The sequence below is a fragment of the Strongylocentrotus purpuratus genome, unplaced genomic scaffold (assembly GCF_000002235.5).
Source record: "Strongylocentrotus purpuratus isolate Spur 01 unplaced genomic scaffold, Spur_5.0 spur5_scaffold_7, whole genome shotgun sequence".
In the NCBI taxonomy this organism is placed as follows: domain Eukaryota; kingdom Metazoa; phylum Echinodermata; class Echinoidea; order Camarodonta; family Strongylocentrotidae; genus Strongylocentrotus; species Strongylocentrotus purpuratus.
Window position 1 is genome coordinate 2,827,169 of NW_022145613.1, and position 22,679 is coordinate 2,849,847.

Here is a 22,679-nt window from a genome sequence, read left to right on the forward strand (position 1 = left end):
ACGTATGCTAAATGATTTTGAGTTTTTTTTGTGCATTTTGAAATTTTGCGCGCGCACCGACGCGCGGACGTACGCGTACGCGCGCATTTTTTTGGACCTTATATTGACCGGACGAATATTGACCTTAATCATGATAAATATGAATAAAAAATGGCTTTGGGTTATGAAGATATGATCATGAGTTGATTTTCAGAAAAAATTACAAAATGGCGCCTAGATGACGTCATCAGTGAAGGTCATAGTTGAAAACGTTAATGTGTTTTGTACATATGCCTATACATATATGTGTGCCAAATTTGAGCCATTTTCAAGTAATCGTGCTTACAAAAAAGTTGTTTGAAATAAGTAAAATAAATAATAATGGCAATTCTAACGAAATTATAAGGTGTTCTGTACGCTATACAGCCCACTTGATAATAAAGGCAATTTTAACAAAATTATAAGGTGGTCTGTATTAGATACAGCCCACCTAATAATACAGTCAATTTTAACAAAATTATAAGGTGGTCTGTATTAGATACAGCCCACCTGATAAATAAATAAAGGCAATTCTAACGAAATTATAAGGTGGTCTGTACGATATACAGCCCACCTGATGAATAAATAAATAATAAAGGCAAATCTAACGAAATTATAAGGTGATCTGTACGATATACAGCCCACCTAACAATAAAGAATAATAAAGGCGATTATAACAAAATTATGAGGTGGTCTGTATAAGATACAGCCCACCTGATAATAAAGGCAAATCTAACGAAATTATAAGGTGGTCTGTACGATATACAGCCCACCTGATAATAAATAAATAAATAAACAAAGGCAATTCTAACGAAATTATAAGGTGGTCTGTACGATATACAGCCCACCTGATAATTACAAAAATAAAATTAGTAACACCACCAACCATAATAATCATTGTTGTCATTATTATTGTGATACTGCTTCTAATACTACTCCTACTACATGTACTAGGTAGAAGGAGGGGGAAGAGGAAGAATCTTATTGTTTATTTTTTGTATTATCGAGGCATAAAAATGCACAGGGAGGTAAAAGAGGGAAAAGTAAGGCGACGAAGTGGGAGAGAGAGGGAGAGAGAACGAGAGGGGGTAGCCTATGGCCCGGGTTCAAATTCAGTTCTCTTTAATTTATTTGACCCAGTACTGATGATCATAATTTTATCTACCATGTGATTGCCATGTGTACGCCACACCGAATAGCACTACCTCACAGTTTGTTATTGTTGTCAAGAACTTATTGGCATCCAGCCAGTAGATTTTCATCATGTGTTTGATCTTGTATTGAAAAAAAGATCGAACACATCATCATAATCTACGGAGTGCAACCAAAAATTTCTTAACAACAATTGAAATTTCTTTCAGGAAGCTTAACACTAAAAGCTGTTTTTGATTCAAAGAGCATCGTAGAGACGATGAACAAATAAGAATAATAATACATTCACTTCTATTTTCCCCGCCAAATAATCCGAACAAACGAATCAACCGAGGGTAATCAACTGTTAAACGAATTTATCATGAGTCCTTGAAAAATAAATTAATACTGCTTGTCAAATATTATTGAAGAACAGCAAAGGCGAACGCGAAAGTCGCTACAATTCAGAAATCATTGCTTGCATTGCTTTTCTCTCAAAATTACCGTGAGATATTAAGCTACATAGAACTATGATCGACACATAAGATATTGTCTTGAAAACAGTCAGAAACATTAGAACTTGAATGAATAAAACAATGCAAATGAATAAGACTAGAATGAATAGGACACAAGTTAATTTCTACCATTTAAATCATCCAGTATATACCTGAGCAAAATTCGAACCAGATGCATTAAATGGTAAACTTAAAGACAATGATTCATGACAATTGTCAATTGTTATGAGTTTATCGTCTAGACGTATTGCAAAAGATAATCAGAATAATAATGATCAGAATGATACCCCTTCCTATAAGGCCTATTTTTACATGTACTATACTACACTACTGCCATGGTAGATTATGCTGATAATACAGATGATAATAATGATATGATAACAATTATAATAATACTATATACTTATACTAATCGTCATCAAAATCGTCATGTTCATATTCATCATAATGATAACAATAATAATGATTATAATAATTACAATAATAACTTATCTTAACGATAATAATCATGATAAGGATAATAATCACAATAACAAACATAATAATTACAAAAATAACATTAGTAACACCACCAACCATAATAATCATTGTTGTCATTATTATTGTGATACTGCTTCTAGTACTACTCCTACTACATGTACTAGGAAGAAGGAGGGGGAAGAGGAAGAATCTTATTGTTTATTTTTTGTATTATCGAGGCATACAAATGCACAGGGAGGTAAGAGAGGGAAAAGTAAGGCGACGAAGAAGGAGAGAGAGGGAGAGAGAACGAGAGGGGGTAGCCTATGGCCCGGGTTCAAATTCAGTTCTCTTTAATTTATTTGACCCAGTACTGATGATCATAATTTTATCTACCATGTGATTGCCATGTGTACGCCACACCGAATAGCACTACCTCACAGTTTGTTATTTTGTCAAGAACTTGTTGGCATCCATTCATCATGTGTTTGATCTTGTATTGAAAAAAAGATCGAACACATCATCATAATCTACGGAGTGCAACCAAAAATTTCTTAACAACAATTGAAATTTCTTTCAGGAGGCTTAACACTAAAAGCTGTTTTTGATTCAAAGAGCATCGTAGAGACGATGAACAAATAAGAATAATAATACATTCACTTCAATTTTCCCCGCCAAATAATCCGAACAAACGAATCAACCGAGGGTAAACAACTGTTAAACGAATTTATCATGAGTCCTTGAAAAATAAATTAATACTGCTTGTCAAATATTATTGAAGAACAGCAAAGGCGAACGCGATAGTCGCTACAATTCAGAAATCATTGCTTGCATTGCTTTTCTCTCAAAATTACCGTGAGATATCAAGCTACATAGAACTATGATCGACACATAAGATATTGTCTTGAAAACAGTCAGAAACATTAGAACTTGAATGAATAAAACATAATGCAAATGAATAAGACTAGAATGAATAAGACCAAGTTAATTTCTACCATTTAAATCATCCAGTACCAAATACCTGAGCAAAATTCGAACCAGATGCATTAAATTGTAAACTTAAAGACAATGATTCATGACAATTGTCAATTGTTATGAGTTTATCGTCTAGACGTATTGCAAAAGATAATCAGAATAATAATGATCAGAATGATACCCCTTCCTATAAGGCCTAATTTTACATGTACTATACTACACTACTGCCATTGTAGATTATGCTGATAATACAGATGATGATAATGATATGATAACACTTATAATAATACTATATACTTATACTAATCGTCATCAAAATCATCATGTTCATATTCATCATAATGATAACAATAATAATGATTATAATAATTACAATAATAACTTATCTTAACGATAATAATCATGATGAGGATAATAATCACAATAACAAACATAATAATTACAAAAATAACATTAGTAACACCACCAACCATAATAATCATTGTTGTCATTATTTTTGTGATACTGCTTCTAGTACTACTCCTACTACATGTACTAGGAAGAAGGAGGGGAAGAGGAAGAATCTTATTGTTTATTTTTTTGTATTATCGAGGCATACAAATGCACAGGGAGGTAAGAGAGGGAAAAGTAAGGCGACGAAGAAGGAGAGAGAGGGCGAGAGAACGAGAGGGGGTAGCCTATGGCCCACGTTCAAATTCAGTTCTCTTTAATTTATTTGACCCAGTACTGATGACTATAATTTTATCTACCATGTGATTGCCATGTGTACGCCACACCGAATAGCACTACCTCACAGTTTGTTATTGTTGTCAAGAACTTGTTGGCATCCATTCTTCATGTGTTTGATCTTGTATTGAAAAAAAGATCGAACACTTCATCATAATCTACGGAGTGCAACCAAAAATTTCTTAACAACAATTGAAATTTCTTTCAGGAAGCTTAACACTAAAAGCTGTTTTTGATTCAAAGAGCATCGTAGAGACGATGAACAAATAAGAATAATAATACATTCACTTCTATTTTCCCCGCCAAATAATCCGAACAAACGAATCAACCGAAGGTAATCAACTCTTAAACGAATTTATCATGAGTCCTTGAAAAATAAATTAATACTGCTTGTCAAATATTATTGAAGAACAGCAAAGGCGAACGCGATAGTCGCTACAATTCAGAAATCATTGCTTGCATTGCTTTTCTCTCAAAATTACCGCGAGATATCAAGCTACGTAGAACTATGATCGACACATAAGATATTGTCTTGAAAACAGTCAGAAACATTAGAACCTGAATGAATAAAACATAATGCAAATGAATAAGACTAGAATGAATAGGACACAAGTTAATTTCTACCATTTAAATCATCCAGTACCAAATACCTGAGCAAAATTCGAACCAGATGCATTAAATGGTAAACTTAAAGACAATGATTCATGACAATTGTCAATTGTTATGAGTTTATCGTCTAGACGTATTGCAAAAGATAATCAGAATAATAATGATCAGAATGATACCTCTACTATAAGGCCTAATTTTACATGTACTATACTACACTACTGCCATGGTAGATTATGCTGATAATACAGATGATAATAATGATATGATAACAATTATAATAATACTATATACTTATACTAATCGTCATCAAAATCATCATGTTCATATTCATCATAATGATAACAATAATAATGATTATAATAATTACAATAATAACTTATCTTAACGATAATAATCATGATAAGGATAATAATCACAATAACAAACATAATAATTACAAAAATAACATTAGTAACACCACCAACCATAATAATCATTGTTGTCATTATTATTGTGATACTGATTCTAGTACTACTCCTACTACATGTACTAGGAAGAAGGAGGGGAAGAGGAAGAATCTTATTGTTTATTTTTTTGTATTATCGAGGCATACAAATGCACAGGGAGGTAAGAGAGGGAAAAGTAAGGCGACGAAGAGGGAGAGAGAGGGAGAGAGAACGAGAGGGGGTAGCCAATGGCCCGGGTTCAAATTCAGTTCTCTTTAATTTATTTGACCCAGTACTGATGATCATAATTTTATCTACCATGTGATTGCCATGTGTACGCCACACCGAATAGCACTAGCTCAAAAGATTTTACTCACTAATATATATATATATATATATAAAGCTACATACACTTAACTGAAGGAAAGAAACCTATAGAAAACGGACTGGATATTATTGAAAATACTATTCTAAACAAGAATGTACTACATGTACTACATTACGTTACAATTTCACGAGAGAAATAGAACTCGAGAGGGGAAGAAAAGAAGAAGTGATGAAAATGAAAGAAGACTAATAGCATGAGAGGAAAGAAAAGAGCTAGAAGACAAGAAAAGGGTGTAAAAAGGAAAAGGAAGAGCAAGAGAGAGAGAGAGAGAGAGATAGCCTTGAGCTTTTGATCGGCTAATGAGTAATAAATGAAACAGATTTTGAGCGGAGTAATTATCTTTCGCCGGAGAACTTGCATAAGGAGCTAAAACTTGATGTTTTTTAAATCAAACATTATGGGGAATAGCAAAAAACGGCTGAGCATTTATTGCACTAATTGCCAGAGGAGCATTCATGTCTTCCACGAGGCCGCACTTTTGGATCAGAGAGCAATTTAATTGTCGGTGGAGCATTGTCTTTTGCGGGGTACTTTTAGGGAGGAGCAACAATTATTGTCGTTGTAGCCTTTGTATTTTGCGGAGCAAATGTCGGCGGAGCAATTGTCGGCGGAGCAACTGTCGTTCGAGGAGCTTTTGTCACCGGAGCAATAATAATAACAATATTTATAAAGCGCAACATATCCATCTAGAGAGATGCTCAAGGCGCATACAAATAATTTAAATTAATATTTAACATATTCAACATTAATTTAACAATATGCATTGAGCATCAGGTGAGTTTTAAGCCCAGTTTTGAAAGAAGAGAGAGTGTTGGCCGTCTGAATAGAGAGAGGTAACTTATTCCACAAAGAAGGAGCTGCTGATGCAAATGCTCTATCCCCCCGATTTCTTTTGGTACGTATTTCTTTAAGTCTAATATTATGTGATGAACGTAAACCAGAACGACCTGCAGAGTGGGGTGATAGAAGGAATTAAATATATTCTGGAGCTAGATCATTTAGTGCACGATAGGTTAAGAGTAGAATTTTATAGATCACACGCTGTTGAACAGGGAGCCAGTGCAGAGATTTCAAGATAGGAGTGATATGTGATGATCTTCTGGTGTTAGTTACAAGGCGAGCAGCAGCATTCTGAACTTTTTGCAATCGGTTAATTTGGTTGGCGGAGCAATTGTCGGCGGAGCAATTGTCGGCGGAGCAAATGTCGGCGGAGCAATTGTCGGCGGAGCAAATGTCGGCGGAGCAATTGTCGGCGGAGCAAATGTCGGCGGAGCAATTGTCGGCGGAGCAAATGTCGGCGGAGCAAATGTCGGCGGAGCAACTGTCGGCGGAGCAACTGTCGCGGAGCAACTGTCGCGGAGCAATTGTCGCGTTTTGCGGAGTAAATGTCGGCGGAGCAATCGTCAGCGGAACATGTGTCATGGAACCGCTTCATCGACCTCTACATGTGCTCCCTAAATTACACTTGCTAAATATGTATATTTTCTCAATTTCATTTGCGTCATGTGAATAAATTTCATCTGTAATCGCACTAAAATATCTCCTCAGAGAAAGCATGTGATCTAGTAACAATTTACAAGGGATATATTCGCCCAATATTGGATTATGGAGTACCTGTTTTTAACAGAAACCTCACCCAAAGTCATATCTTAAGTTTGGAACGAATCCAGAAAAGAGCATGTAGGACAATATTAGGTGATCAATATATTAATTATGACAAAGCTCTTGAAGTGTGTTCTTTGCAGACCCTGTCGGATAGACGCAAACAATTATGCACTTATTTTGCTTCATCTCTTGTCAACAACCCACTTTGTAAACATTGGTTACCTGTTAACAATAATGTAGATTATTCACTGCGAAGAAGGACCAAGTATCGTCAATTTCATTGTAAAACGAACCGCTATAGAAATAGCTCAATTCCATACCTAATAGACCTGTTGAATGCATGAATGAATCTTAATTGTCTACCTGTTGAATGGTCCGGTGTCTCATTGTCTGCATACATTTTTACATTTTTACATTTTACATTCCGCATTTTAAATTTTAAATTCTATGCTTTCATAATTACTTGTAACATCTTTTTAAAATGTACATTGAATGGTGATAAGGTTTTGTAGCAATCATGACATGGCAATTCAGATCAGATGGTGTTCAAGTTTTTAATTCATTTGCTTATTTCTCCCCAATGTACGAAAGTCGGGAAGGAGCTTACTTGTTTTATTGTTTATTTTTTTGAAATACCCGACACTCCTTGACACAAGAGAGGTCCAAGGATGAGCGAGCAGACCGTTAGCTAGCGTATGGGAGTGTGAATGGTGGTGTGTATAAGAGTGTAAATGTGAGTGTTTATGAGTGTGTCCAAGGTACAGGAGTGAGAATAGGAGCATAGACGTAATATATGATAGGAGCGTGTATAGGAATGAGAGCGTGTATTGAAGAGCACAGGGCCTGCTTGCTCATCCTTTGACCTACTCTTGTGTCACCTCACAAAATATATTTTAAACGTGAATTAATTTGCCCGTTATTGTCTTAGTCATATTATTTATGAACTTTGTTATGAATTTTGTTATATACTGTATATTATACTTTGTGACAATGTCAACCACATTTGTATGTATTATAATTCATTGCCAATGTAAATTGTTCATAATTCAGCTATCTGGCTGCGAAGTGCAATCAATAAAACCTTTTCAATCTCAATCTCAATCTCATATATTATTTCTGACTCATTTTCATCATTTTGTGTCAGTTTATATAAATCGCCTTCTAGATGTGCTCCATCGACCTCTACATGTGCTCCCTAAATTACACTTGCTAAATATGTATATTTCTCTCAATTATATTCGCTTCATGTGTACAAATTTCATCTGTAATCGCACTAAAATATATCCTCAGAGAAAGTATTGATGTTGATATATGATTTCTGACTCATTTTCATCATTTTGTGTCAGTTTATATAAATCGCCTTCTAGATGTGCTCCATACATGTGCTCCCTAAATTACACTTGCTAAATATGTATATTTTCTCAATTTTATTTGCGTCATGTGAATAAATTTCATCTGTAATCGCACTAAAATATCTCCTCAGAGAAAGCATTGATTTTTGACTCATTTTCATCATTTTGTGTCAGTTTATATTAATCGCCTTCTAGATGTGCTCCATCGACCTCTACATATGCTCCCTAAATTACACTTGCCAAATATGTATATTTTCTCAATTTTGTTTGCGTCATGTGAATAAATTTCATCTGTAATCGCACTAAAATATCTCCTCAGAGAAAGCATTGATGTTGATATATTATTTTTGACTCATTTTCATCATTTTGTGTCAGTTTATATTAATCGCCTTCTAGATGTGCTCCATCGACCTCTACATGTGCTCCCTAAATTACACTTGCCAAATATGTATATTTTCTCAATTTTATTTGCGTCATGTGAATAAATTTCATCTGTAATCGCACTAAAATATTTGTCATTATCCTTGTTTAAATCATATTGTTATCAGATTTAAACACAGCTTTGTTGTAATTAATTCATTTACTTTCAGATACAAAAATCTGAAAAATTTATATGGAACACCCCTTTGAGATTTTTGACATGTGATTGAATTTTTAGTCCAAGTAGTGCTTTTTTTTTGGTCTCACCCCATCTAAAAGAAAATCAGTTTAAGTAGTACTGCATGTATATTGCAGTGTTCTTCACTGCAGCATTAAAGAGCAGCAATGGCGAACGATTGTCGCTAAAATTCAGAATTGTTGCTTAGATTGATTAAATTACCAAGAGACATCAAGCTACATAAAACTATGATCGACAAACATGATATTGTTTTGAAAACAGTCTGAAAACATTGGAGGTAGAATGAATAAGTGATAATGTGGTCATGTAAATAAGTGCATTATGTCCATGTTAATCCCCTATTTCCGAAATCATGATTGTATTCTCTATTTATTTCTCCTATATAATTTATTTCAATTTAAAATAGAAATTCTAATGTTCCTTCTTTTGGCTTGATACTATTTCAGCAACGAATTGACAGTTTTGGTAGACATCTTGGATGTATTGTAGCAATAAATTCTTGGCACATGACGTATTGTGCATACGATAATAATGGTAAGAAGAAGAAGCATACAAATAACTATAAGAATAATAACAATAACACATAATTACTATAATAATGATTATAATTACGATATTTACTATAATAATTAATATAACAATGATAATAATAATGATTATTATGATACTGCTGCTATTACTACTACTACTACTACAACTACTAAGAAGAAGTAAATGAAGAAAAAGTGGTAGGAGAAGAATCATTTCAGCGATATTAGTGAGTATATTCTCAATGATTGAGGCATACACGTGCATAAACATTACATATTCCGTGGTAAGAATAAAGTAAGCGAGGAAAAATGAAGGCAATGGCAAACGAGAGCGAGAGACAGATAGAGAGAGAGAGACAGAATATGGCCGGGTTCAAATTAAGTTTTCTTTAAATCAGACCCAGTACCGAGGATCTTTTGATGTGCCATGTTTTTGTTATTTGATGGCTTTTGAAGCTACATAGAAATGCCGTCTTTTGTCACCAAATATTGTTCAAATAGCATTGTAGAGACGATGAACAACTACGAACGCAAAGTCGTTAGCCATGAGAATGTCAATTTCTATCTCGTTCTGCTAAGTAATCCGAACGATAGAATCAACCAAGCAGAATCAACTGTTAAACGAATTTATCATGAGTTTTGAAATTTCAATTTGTTACTGCACGTCATAATAGTATTAAAGAGCAGCAATGGCGAACGATTGTCGCTGAAATTCAGAAATTGTTGCTTAGATTGATTAAATTACCATGAGACATCAAGCTACATAGAACTATGATCGACAAACATGATATTGTTTTAAAAACAGTCTGAAAACATTGGAGGTAGAATGAATAAGTGATAATGTGGTCATGTAAACAAGTGCATTATGTCCATGTTAATCCCCTAGTTCCAAAATCATGATTGTATTCTCTATTTATTTCTCCTATATAATTTATTTCAATTTAAAATAGAAACTGTAATGTTTCTTCTTTTGGCTTGATTATTTCATCAACGAATTGACAGTTTTGGTAGGTATCTTGGATGTATCATAGCAATAAATTCTTGGCACATGACGTATTGTGTATACGATAATTATGATCAGAAGAAGAAGCATAAAAATAACTATAAGAATGATAATAAAAAATAAGCTTTATAATAATGATTATAATTACGATAGTTACTATAATTATAAATATAACAATGATTATTATGATACTGCTGCTATTACTACTCCAACTACTACTACTAGGAAGTAGAAGGGGAAGGAGGAGAATCGTTTCAGCGAAATTAGTGGTTATATTCTCCATATATGATTGAGGCATACACTCAAATTGAAATCATAATCAAACAGGCATCTGAAGTTTTTAGATGCTTACTATTTGCTTCATATTGTTGACAATCGCCCCCGGCTGGATCGCACCCTGCTTCCCTGCATCAACGAACAAACTTTGTGAAAAGATTTTTGTCTCCCTTTAATTCAAAGTCGTTTTACAAACTTTTGACCATCGAATAATACCCGCATTCATTCAGCTAAACTTGACACGAGGTTATGTTTGGCTAATTGTTTATCGTGTATTTTGTAGAAAGATACAAACCCTCGTGTAATTTAAATAACGTTGGAACTTTGGAATTGAATTGGGGCCCTGAGCGAAGAATACACGTTAAGATGACCAAAAATGCGAGGTAGTTTCCACTGCCCGTGGGATCATACAATATGCCATCTAAATCGTTTACCTGTAGGTCTGGAGTATCAAAGGTCAATAAATTGAATTCCGTGGTAAGAATAAAGTAAGCGAAGAAAACTGAAGGCAATGACAAACGAGAGCTAGAGAGAGAGAGAGAGAGAGACAGAATATGGCCGTTAACGCGCGCACGTACGCATACGCGCATTTTTGCGCGCATTTATTGACCTGAAATTGACCAGATAGATATTGATCTTAATCCTGATAATTATGAATGAGAAATTCCTTTCCATTATGAAGATATGATCATAATTTGATTTTCACAAAATGGCGCCTGGATGACGTCACGATAACTTTGACTCTCTAAAAAGTCACGCAGTTCTAAATCATCATGGCAAGTTTCATGATAATGGCTTTATTCAGTCTTGAGATATCCTGCGAACAAATTCGAGGAAGAATAATGATAAATAATAAATAATAAATAAATAAATGATAAAAATCTTGACGAAATCAAAAGGGGATACGTATATTTCATACGTATCACCTAATAAAAATCTTGACGAAATCAAAAGGTGATACGTCTACGTACGTATCACCTAATCAGTTGCCATAATGTACTTGAAGTCTGTATGCTCTCAGGAACTTGGATCATGCACATGCTCGGGTAGGTCCCCTATAGTAGGCTGTAGCACATCTAAGAGTAAGACTAAGAGGCTGTTCACACCGGCAGTGATGGCGCGCGCTAGACTGCGCTATCTCTGCGGTTTGGAAGGTACAACGTCGTGTCGGTCCGCCCAACAGCGAGCCACGGCGAGCCAAAACGGCGTGCCACTGGAGCACCTCTTGGGGGTGGTCCACGAGAGAGCGCGCGGTCTAGCGCGCGCTAGAAAGAAGGGGGTGCTACGATAGACCGCGCTATCTCATTGCGGTTTGAACAGCCTCTAAGTGGACATCACACTCGGTCGGGCTGTTTTCACCGCTCTAGATGAATGAAGAATCTAATAGGAAATACACCACGTATCCCGTAATGGTAAAGCTTGTGTAAAGGTATGTCATGATCGAGGGTATCAAATGCCTTGCTTAAATCCATGAAAACTCGTATAACATGCCCGTGTTTGGCTAAGGCAGATGATAACCTATCATATTGTAACAGGTCAAAATTGAACTGTTTTATGACGAAAAGATCAATCCAATATCTATCTATTTCTAATCGATATCTCCACAACAAGAAAGTAAGAAGTTTATATGTTTACAAACTTTGTACTTCAAAGAAGTATGACTCACACATATTCTGAGTAGAAGCTATCAATTTGGCCAAAACATGACATTTCACAGCCATGAGAGAGTTTATGATGTACGATCACTTGGTCAAAGGTTGGTATAAAAGAATTCAAGCACCCCTCCTTGAAGGTTGAAAGACAAGAATGGAATACATACATCTAAATAGGCACATTGTAAGAAAGCTATTATGAACAGATTAAAATGAAGTTTTGATTATTGATTCAAATAATTAAAAAGTCAATCTTCTTACCGTAAATCAATCTGGCCAGGCGAATGAATGTTTGAGCCAAAGCCGATCAAAATAAGATTGTTTTGGATTCATAACACGATATACAACTACTTTAAAAAAAATTAACCTTAGGCAATTTCAATAGCCTTGTGCATTACCTATTGAATGTCAAACACAAATTGACAACTCTGTGAACATGGTGACGTGAGCGAGGAATAAGTTCATATAATTCCTGGGTTCATTACCAAAAATTATTGTAAGTCATTTGTATGGGTGGTCCTAAAGTTTTGCAGATGGCTGTACATCGAAAATCAGATGGCTTCTAGTGACAGTGTGGTCTCCAACCTGGACTTCGAAATGAATTGTACCTGGGTTATCATCCATCTCCCAGCACACAACTTCTACTTCTTTTCCCAGACGTATCTCCTGCATATATTCCACAGTGTATGTTTTCAGTTTGTAGTGGATTAGCTCATGATGAAACGACCTGAGGAACCCGGCAACAGCTGCAGAACTCCCTGCATCATACATGAATCGCAGATACGGTGTTTGGTTAACGTGTCTATTGTAATCAACATCACTCCACTGCACTGTAGTCGTCCACCTGAAGACATCACCATTGCCAGGCTGCAAGGGTAAGAACTGATGTCTCTGCGGTGGTGTCTTCATGGTTGTCTTGTCGTCGACATACTTCTTGATGATCTCGGAGCCGATGCGGACGGGCGTTCTTTTGTTGACATCCACCGCTATGCACTGCATAAGGCTGGACAGATAGAGAGCCTCGGACTCTGCGTCTCGGAGATCAGTGCCGACGTATATAGCTGTTCTTCCCAGAAAGGTTATGTACGAATCGTACCTGACTGGACGAGAAACGAAGTCCGTATCGTGGTATGCAGGAAGGAAGTTTAAAGTGAGACTGCGACCAAAGAAAGATAAGTCGTTGCCCTCATCAAGCGATGGCCAATGCTGATAAGAGGCAAGTTGAATGTTGCCAACGTGGCAGTGGGAATGAATGCTTCCTATAAAAAAGAGAAGGCAAAGAAGATAAATAATTTTTTTTTAAAATGAATACATTATAACCATATAAGAATATAAAACAAAGGTGTTCATAGAGTTTAGGTGCGCAAAATTGGAGAGGATAGCAAAGTTGCAGATGCCATTATCAGATGTGTACGTTATTGTTAAATACAGAGGCAAAATATATTTCGCTGAAGAGATCGGTTTATATTGAAAATTGACATGCATTAAACTCAACTTTGCTTACTACTCTTTTCCTCTTTTCGTTAACATGTTACACAAAAACAACCAATGATACCAAGTGACATTCAGGAAAAGGGTAGTTGAAAAAGGAACAGAGTAATGTGGATATAGATTGTTCTAAGCCATATGGAATTTCCCATCATTGTTATAAACCTACTCTGCGAATGTGCAAAAGCTTCAGGGGTGTTTCACAAAGACTAAGAGCGATTTAAGTTTAGCTGGAACCATAGAACGCCGTTCACGCCACTGGTTGTTTTCATCATTGGTATCTCGAGGGAAGTGCAGCTCATGGTTATAAATCTACAGAATAAACATATCTTGATACTTCATAATTGTTGAGTTACAAAATACTTACATTTAAGGTCAACCTATGACATGCCATGTCACAGGTTAACCTTAAATTTAAGTATTTTTTAATATGTTATTCATTCCCCTAAAAAGTCTTATACCGGGCGTAAAATTAGAGAAGAAACAATGAACTTTACAAAATGTCAGTTTTGTAGATTTGTTTTAACAGTTTGCACGTCCCTTGAAATACCATTGCCAGGAATGGCAAGTCTAACTTAAGTCGTTCTAAATCTTTGAAAAACACCCCTGGCATAATCAGGGGCGTCGCTAGACATTTTTCAGTGGGGGGGGGGGGGGGTGTAGAGGCCAATGATTACCGACAAAACTAGCCACCAATTACAGACAAAATTAAATGTCCCAATATCTACAAATTTAACCCTATAAGCCCGGGGCCAAAGGCTAAATTGTTTTTCCTAAGAATTTATAGTACTTGCAAATGGTCATTTTCCTCGACGTCACAAATATACGAATTATCTTAGTCAGCATCATAGCTATATATTTTAATGCAGGCGCGTAGCTAGGATCTTATTTTAGGGAGGGAGTAGTGAGCAAGCGAACGGGGATGGTGAAAAGCCCCCGCGCGAAGCGCGGAAGCTTAGACTTTTCATTAGATTACTATAGAAAGAAGACGATTTGTTGTACCGTTCTCTACTCTTACCCTAATTGTCTTAATTCACAATTCTCGAATCTTATTCCTTATCCGAATTTAGTTCTCCTCTCGCGCGAAGCGCGGAATAGTAGACGTTTCATTATATTATGAGAAAAAGCAGACGATTCGTTGTACTATTCTCGAATCTTAATCCTTTATCTGAATTCAGATTCCACCTTTCGCGCGAAGTGTGTAATCTTTGACGTTTCCTTAAATTATTATAGAAAGCAGACGATTCGTTATACTGTTCTCGACTCTATAAATCCTTGTCTGAATTCCGTCTGAATTCTGCGAAGCGCGTAAGCTTTGATGTTTCATTAAATTATTAGGAAAAGAATACGATTTGTTGTACCGTTCTCGACTCTCAAAGTTTTATAATGCTCAAAATCGTCTCAAAATCATTTTGCATACGTTTTAGGCCATTCTAAGCATTTCATGAAAAATCGCGCACACGCGCATGCGCGCGCGTTTTCGCGCGTAACACCATTAAACAACGTAGAATCGCCATTTAGTTTTCTTTCATGATGTTTCACATATTTTTACAATCAAATTGATAACATGTTTATCTCTTTATGACTATTAATAACGGAATGAGCGTCCGTTTAACATAAATTTCAGTGCGCGCGAGCTCTTGTATTACATAGCATATATGGGCACAAACATGCCTATACAAAATTCATTGTAGCTCTTTAGGATGCAGGGTGACCCCAATTTTTTTCTTCATATTGTGATAGAATATGAATTGGAGATATGATTTCATGTCTCATTTGACTCTCAATTTTCTCATGACGTCATCATAATTGTCTCCGAACCCATAATTTCAATTTGCATATTATGATGTCGGCATATTTTTTTTAAATTGATTTTATTGCTGTAAACATTGATTGATTTTCTTCTAAATTTTGATATGTTCTAGCTGAAACAATTTTCTACAAATTCTTTTTCACGATTTTTCATTTTGACAAAAGCATCATAGCGTATTTTTGCGATTAAAGGAGGAATGTCAATTTTTCACATTTTGCGTGTATTCTCTATGGGACATGATTTTTTTCTCAAAGCTCGATTCTACATTCCCGTCTTTCGCGAGCAATATCTCCGTCGTTTTAGCTTCGTTCACGCTGAACTTCGAGTATGTGATAGCTGAGACAATATATGCTATCTCAAATGTGCCCTTCATTTTGTCTCAAATTTTAGTTGGACCAGCCCACCTATACTTGTTCCAAACAACTTAAACAAGTATTACAAATCTAGTTGTATTATGTAGTTTGGTAGGTTTATTTCACTAACTGTTTAATCATCAGATATCAATAATAGTTTAAAGATATGGAAAAGGTACTTGTAGTTCATATTTAGCAAAGCAATCTCACATACAAAATCACTATCAAGTGTCGTCTGCTCCGCCGATTGCCGTCTGCGATACGTTCAAGTCACATATTTATCTGTGGACTGTGATGTAGACAGTTTACACGTCATTGTAGATGTATGATTAGCCATCTGACACACCATTTCCGCACACCCGGTTCACACATACCGGTTCACACATACATAGAAATAGTCAATTTTTTTCGGTAATTTCACAAAATATATTTGCCGCCTCATACAATATGACGTCATTGACAGCTGATTGGCTATAGTTTGGTAGTGACGTGATTAGCTACGTTTGTGCTGGCTTTCGTCCAACGAGCGAAAATGAGACAACCGGAGCAATATGACCCAACAACCCCCTCTCTCTTTTACTCCCACTCCTCCTCTCTCAGGCTCTTACCTCCCCCTCTTTCTCCTCTCTTTCATCCCTCGTTTCTTTTGTTTTCCCTTTTCTTTTTTTTTCTTCTTTTTTCTTCTTCTTTTGTTTTTCCTTTCTTTCTTTTCCTTTCCTTCCTCTTTTTCTTTTTTCTCTTTCTTTCTCCTCTTTTCTTCTCTTTTCTTTCCTTTCTTTCCTTTCTTTTCCTTTCTTTCCTTTCTTTTCCTTTTCTTTTTTTCCCTCCCCTTTTCTCTTTTTTCCCGACGGCAGCGCAATTTGACCGACAATATCCTGACAGGTGGGGGATGTCGCATTCCCCCTCCCCCCACATCCCCCCCCCCCTTTGGAGACGCCCCTGGGCATAATAACAAAGTAAATTGCTAAATAATTTTAGTATTAAATGCAGAAGTTTGTTATTTTGCTTCGTTGATCAATAACGGAATATTCTTGTCCATGGTCATATTTTAAATGTAGGCCTACAAATAAAAATACATCTCTAGAACAATTGCTGTTAGTATTTGAATCTAATGAAAAATGGTCATGGGCGGCGATTTCTTTTCAAGACCGGGGGGGGGGGACGAAATGTTAAATTCTTCTTTTGCTTGTTGTACATCTCAAAAGATATTATGCGAGTGTGCGTGGCGACCGAGCAGGAAGATTTTTGTATTTTTATTAGTGTAAATGCTGCACTCTTTGGCCTTCCTGAGCCGAAAAGTGTGTTGCCGCCTTTAGTCAGTATTTAGTATTTGCTATAAATTTAGTTGGCACTTTTTCAAATTTTCCGGCGGGGAGGAACGATGCCCCCTAAAAAAATTGAGGGGGACGTGTCCTCCCAAGGCAATGATGATAGGCTAGAATAAAAAAATTAAGCTTTTGCAGTTGTTGTCTGAATAAAACAAACTTAAGTTCCTTACCAATTTTGTTAAAATCATTCCAACCGAACTCCTTTAAATGATAGGATCTCGGGTAGTTGTTTGGGATGTTCCGGAGGACGCTCTTCAAGAACTTGTGAAATTTAGTGTACTCCTTGCTCTCGAGATGTTGTTGCATAGCGCAGCTTCTCGTGTAAATTGTGCGGATTCTGCGAAAAGGATCAAAGAAAAATAACCCTAATCTCGATTATTTCTGTAAAAAATATAATTACTTAAAGGAAAGCATAAATAATAATTGAGAAAATCCTAAATTACCCGACTTATAATAATAATAATAATAATACATTTATATAGCGCAGCTGTTATACAAAATATATTCAGCTGCGCTGGTTAAGAGCTCCTTTTTTACTAAATTCTACAAAAAAAAAGATCTCTCAGTTGAACAAATAAGTTTTTAAATTGGATTTGAAAACATTGAGAGATGGAGTGCTTCGTATTTCTATTGGCAAGCTATTCCAAAGTTTGGGGGCAGCAATAGCAAAAGCACGGTCTCCAAGAGTTACTTTAGTTTTGCCATGGGGAATCTGAAATAATAATTTATCCGTGGAACTGCGCAGGCTACGACTGTGTGACTGGACTTTGAGTTGAAGTAATTCTTGGATGTAATTAGGAGCTTGACCAATCAATGATTTATAAACAATGAACAATATTTTGAATGAGATTCTTTGACGGACTGGCAACCAGTGGAGTTCTCTCAGAAGAGGTGCAGTTGACAGGCGCGTAGCCAGGGGGGGCGGTGGGGGCGGTCGCCCCCCCCCAAAAAAAAAAACCGCCGGCCCCCCCCCAAAAAAAAAGAGAGAAAAAAAAAGAAGAAAGGAAGAGGACGTAGGAAGAAAAAGGATAAAGAGTCGAGAACGGTACAACGAATCGTCTTCTTTCTCTAATAATTTAATGAAACGTCTAAGCTTCCGCGCTTCGCGCGGGAGGGGAGGGGGGAACTGAATTCAGATAAGGATTAACAATCGAGAACGGTACAACAAATCGTCTTCTTTCTCTAATAATTTATGAAACGTCAAAGCTTCCGCGGGAGGGGAGGGGGAAACTGAATTCAGACAAGGATTAAGAGTCGATCGAGAATGGTACAACGAATCTTCTTCTTTCTTTGATGGTCTAATAAAACTTCAGAGCTTCCGCGCTACGCGCGGAGGCAGGGGAAGTTGATTCAAACAAAGATTAAGAGTCGAGGACCGTGACGGTACAGCGAATCGTCTTCTTTCTCTAATGAAACGTCAACAGAAACTGAATTAAGATAAGGATTAAAAGTCGAGAATGGTACAACGAATCGTCTTCTTTCTTTAATAATCTAATAAAAATTCAGAGGGAACTTGATTCAAACAAAGATTAAGAGTCGAGGACCGTGACGGTACAGCGAATCGTCTTCTTTCTCTAATGAAACGTCAACAGAAACTGAATTTAGATAAGGATTAAAAGTCAAGAATGGTACAACGAATCGTCTTCTTTCTTTAATAATCTAATAAAAATTCAGAGGGAACTTGATTCAAACAAAGATTAAGAGTCGAGGACCGTGACGGTACAGCGAATCGTCTTCTTTCTCTAATGAAACGTCAACAGAAACTGAATTTAGATAAGGATTAAGAGTCGAGAATGGTCCAACGAATCGTCTTCATTCTCTTATAATTTGATGAAACCTCAAAGCTTTCGCGCTTCGCGCGGGAGGGGGAAACTCCCCCCTCCCTGCACCCTCCCCCCTAGGGTGCGCGCTACGCGCGCTCTGTAAGTGATTCGCACGCTTCGCGTGCTCACTACCGCCCCCCTAAAATGAAATCCTGGCTACGCGCTTGTTCGGGGGGGGGGGGATGAATGAATAGATCACCCCCCCCCCCTGAACAAAAGGTATCAATTGCAGATTTACGCCCGTGGTTATAAATATTGATAAAACTCAGTCTATGTTATTTACAAACAGAAAAGTTGAAGATGATAACTTGATTATTCATTTCAATGGACAAGCTATAGTTCGTGTTTCTTTCACTTAATTTCTCGGTGTTTACATCGATGATAGATTGACATGGCATGAGCACATTGCACTATGAATATGACGGACAAAGAAAGCGGACAAAATATACAGTTCCTCATTCTACCCTCAACAATTGCTGTGGTTGACAAAGGAACATCCCTTCACTGCTATTATGTAAAAATGTGTAGAACAGGTGTCACATACATATTCACCTGTTCTACACATTTTTACATAATATCAGTGAACTCTCAAGAACATCCTTTCAACACCTTATATCACTCACACAAAGTGCGCGAAAGGCTGCCAAAGGCGGCCCTTTCGCGAGTATTAATAATAATGATAATTGATAGTAATAATAATGAAAATAATAATAGCAGTAGAAGTAGTACTTTACAATAATAACAATAAGAATAATAATAACATTATTAATAATAATATGATAATACGCATAATCTCTTAGATGCTTCAGGCGCCTTCAAATTAATATACATTCAACATAGGCACTACAAGATATAAATACAGCCAATAACATGATTAACATATATTGTGATGTCCTTTTGAGAAACCCGGCCACTCTACATGAAATATATATCTATATAAAAAGGAACCATTATGAAATACCCGAAACTGCACTGTACCGGGTTAGGAAGCTATAAATAGCCTACAGATCTATAGCAAGGGATGGAATTTGTGTTGCATGTTTATGATCGTTTACGTGTGGAAATGCATGCAGGTATACCTATATATACTCGGTATAATCATGTCACTTGTATTGGCTTTCACTGAATTACTTGGTATTTGATAAGCTCCATACAAATAAGTCCACTTTTTGTGGAAAATTATGAGAGAAACACTTTCTTACCTTGATGATGTTAACAAATGCCTCTTTGTCGATTTATATGAACCAATGTACGCCCTCGGTGGGTAAGAGAACAGAGATTTGATGCAGTCTAGAAACATCATTGCGTATTGTATCAGAGGGAAAACAGTAATCGAATTCAGCAGCACCAATATATCTATACACTGAGTAGTAAGCACCTTTCCATACCAAAGAGATACCAGGTAGAGATACCAGCAATGGAGAACTAGCTAGCGAGAGCCGTTTGATCGAGCTTCGAAGCCGCCTCGTAAACTCAGCGGGTGTTCGCGATATTATTTACGTCAGCTGTTTTGGGTTCGATCTAGATATCGCGCAGTTGCTACTTTCGTATTTGGCTTTCTTGGATTAACTATTTTGACAATCGAAAACAATGACTGAAAGCGCCGATTCCGAGTACGACTTCGATTTGAATGAAGAGTTATCTTTGTTATCTGAAATCGATGAATTGAAACTCGAATTTCTTAATGAGTTTTTTGAAGTATTATTACGATTAAGACTAGATCTATATAAAAGCAGGGAGGTGAAAGAAAGGAGGTGAAACTCTTGTAATTTATTCAAACGCATTCGTGAGTTCTAAAGCGTAACAATGGGATTGGTAACATTCCACTTGGCTTTGAAGTTCCATGCTCCGAACCGCGCTTCCACTGCGGGAACTTTCGGAAGCCAGACACCAGTTATACATTTATTACAAAATATTAAATTATCGGCAAAATTTTCAGTGTAAATCAAAACTTTATATGGGGATTTTATTGGGAATAGTGCATCAAACATGGAATTCACTCAGCAAATCATGAATTTATCATATCACCCTCAATTTTGTAAGCTCCAAAGGATTTACCTCTCACAAATTGGAAGGCTAATTCCTGCGCAACCTAATTTTCATACCCTTTACAAAAGTGAGCAGTGCTCACCCAAGCATGAATTATTTTTTAACTTTTTGGTGTCATATGAAAGTTTTCCCAAGAATCGTATATTTTAATTCGGCAGCCATTTCAAAGGTGTATAATAAGTGGTATAATAATTTAATGAAACCTCAAAGCTTCCGTACTTCGCGCGGGAGGGAGGGGGGCAACTGAATTCAGACTAGGATTAAGAGTCGAGAACGGTACAACGAATTGTCTTCTTTCTCTAATAACTCTATGAAACCGTCAAAGCTTCCGCGCTTCGCGCAGGAGAGGGGGGGGGGTGAATTCAGACAATGATTAAGAGTCGAGAACAGTACAACCGTGCAGGAGGGGGCACCTGAATTCAGACTACGATTAAGAGTCGAGAACGGTACCACGAATTGTCTTCTTTCTCTAATAATTCTATGAAACGTCCAAGCTTCCGCGCTTCGCGCAGGAGTTGGGGGGGGGGGCGCGGATCCAGGATTTCTTAGGGGGGCCAAATTTGAAATTATGCGAGCCAAATATTGGTACCAGCAGTGACGTCATTGGGGGGGGTGCAGGGAGGGGCGAGTTTTCCCCCTCCTTCCTCCGTGAAGCGCGGAAGCTTCGACATTTCAATAAATTATTAGAGAAAGAAGACGATTCGTTGTACCGTTCCCCAAAATAATCCTCGTCTGAATTATGTTTCCCCCCCCCCTCCCGCTGAAGATTTTACGTTTCATTAAATCATTAGAGAAAGAAGAAGATTCGTTGTACCGTTATGACTTTTAATCTTCGTCTAAATTCAGTTTTTCCCCTCCCGCGTGAAGCGCGGAAGCTTCGACGTTTCATAAATTATTAGAGGAAAAAGACGATTCGTTGTACCGATCTCGAAAATAATCCTCCATCCTTTCCCCCTCCCGCGCGAAGCGCGGAAGCTTTACGTTTCATTAAATCATTAGAGAAAGAAGACGATTCGTTGTACCGTTCTCGACTCTTAATCCTTGTCTAAATTCAGTTTCCCCCCCCCCCCATCCCGCGCGAAGCGCGGAAGCTTTGACGTTTCATTAATTCATTAGAGAAAGAAGAACATTGTCCACTATTAATCCTTGTCTGAATTCAGTTCCACCACCCCTCCTGCGCGAAGCGCGGAAGCTTTGACGTTTTGTTAAATTATTAGAGAAAGAAGACGATTCGTTGTACCGTTCTCGACTATTAATCCTTGTCTGAATTTTAAAAATGTTCTTTGTCTACTCCCTTTTCTTCCTACGTCCTACGGGTTTAAGGCAATAATTTACGGTCAGATTAGCATTCAGGGTCCGTCTTAGGGCCCTAGGCGGGGTCCACGGTGCAGAGCCCCGGAAGTTCCGGGGTTTTAGGCATTTAATTACGGTCAGAGGAGCATTATTTTGATATCTAATTGTGACACTGGCAGGTCACTAATTGACGTGGGGTTCAGGGGGCGAAGCCCCCGAAAGCTCAAGGGTTTTAGGCAGTCAATTATG

At 37.0% G+C, this 22,679-nt stretch overlaps 1 protein-coding gene across 1 annotated transcript; it reads right to left on the reverse strand.

The window, feature by feature from the left end:
* Positions 1-11,910: 11,910 nt before the first annotated feature.
* On the reverse strand, positions 11,911-20,719 carry LOC105436858. The gene is made up of 3 exons (XM_011662873.2): positions 20,291-20,719; positions 17,436-17,602; positions 11,911-13,542 (listed from the first exon to the last, which is right to left on the reverse strand). Exons 1-3 carry the CDS (start codon positions 20,389-20,391, stop codon positions 12,803-12,805), a joined length of 1,008 nt encoding a protein of 335 aa, XP_011661175.1. The 5' UTR covers positions 20,392-20,719; the 3' UTR covers positions 11,911-12,802.
* Positions 20,720-22,679: the final 1,960 nt, after the last annotated feature.

Bases quoted from the DNA above. Each gene is read 5' to 3' on its own strand.
- LOC105436858 (XM_011662873.2), bottom strand. From the start codon at position 20,391: ATGATGTTTCTAGACTGCATCAAATCTCTGTTCTCTTACCCACCGAGG. The intron at 17,603-20,290 runs GTAAGAAAGTGT...TCCTTTTCGCAG, and splicing joins CATTTGTTAACATCATCAAG to AATCCGCACAATTTACACGA. The intron at 13,543-17,435 runs GTAAGGAACTTA...TCTTTTTTATAG, and splicing joins GAATGATTTTAACAAAATTG to GAAGCATTCATTCCCACTGC.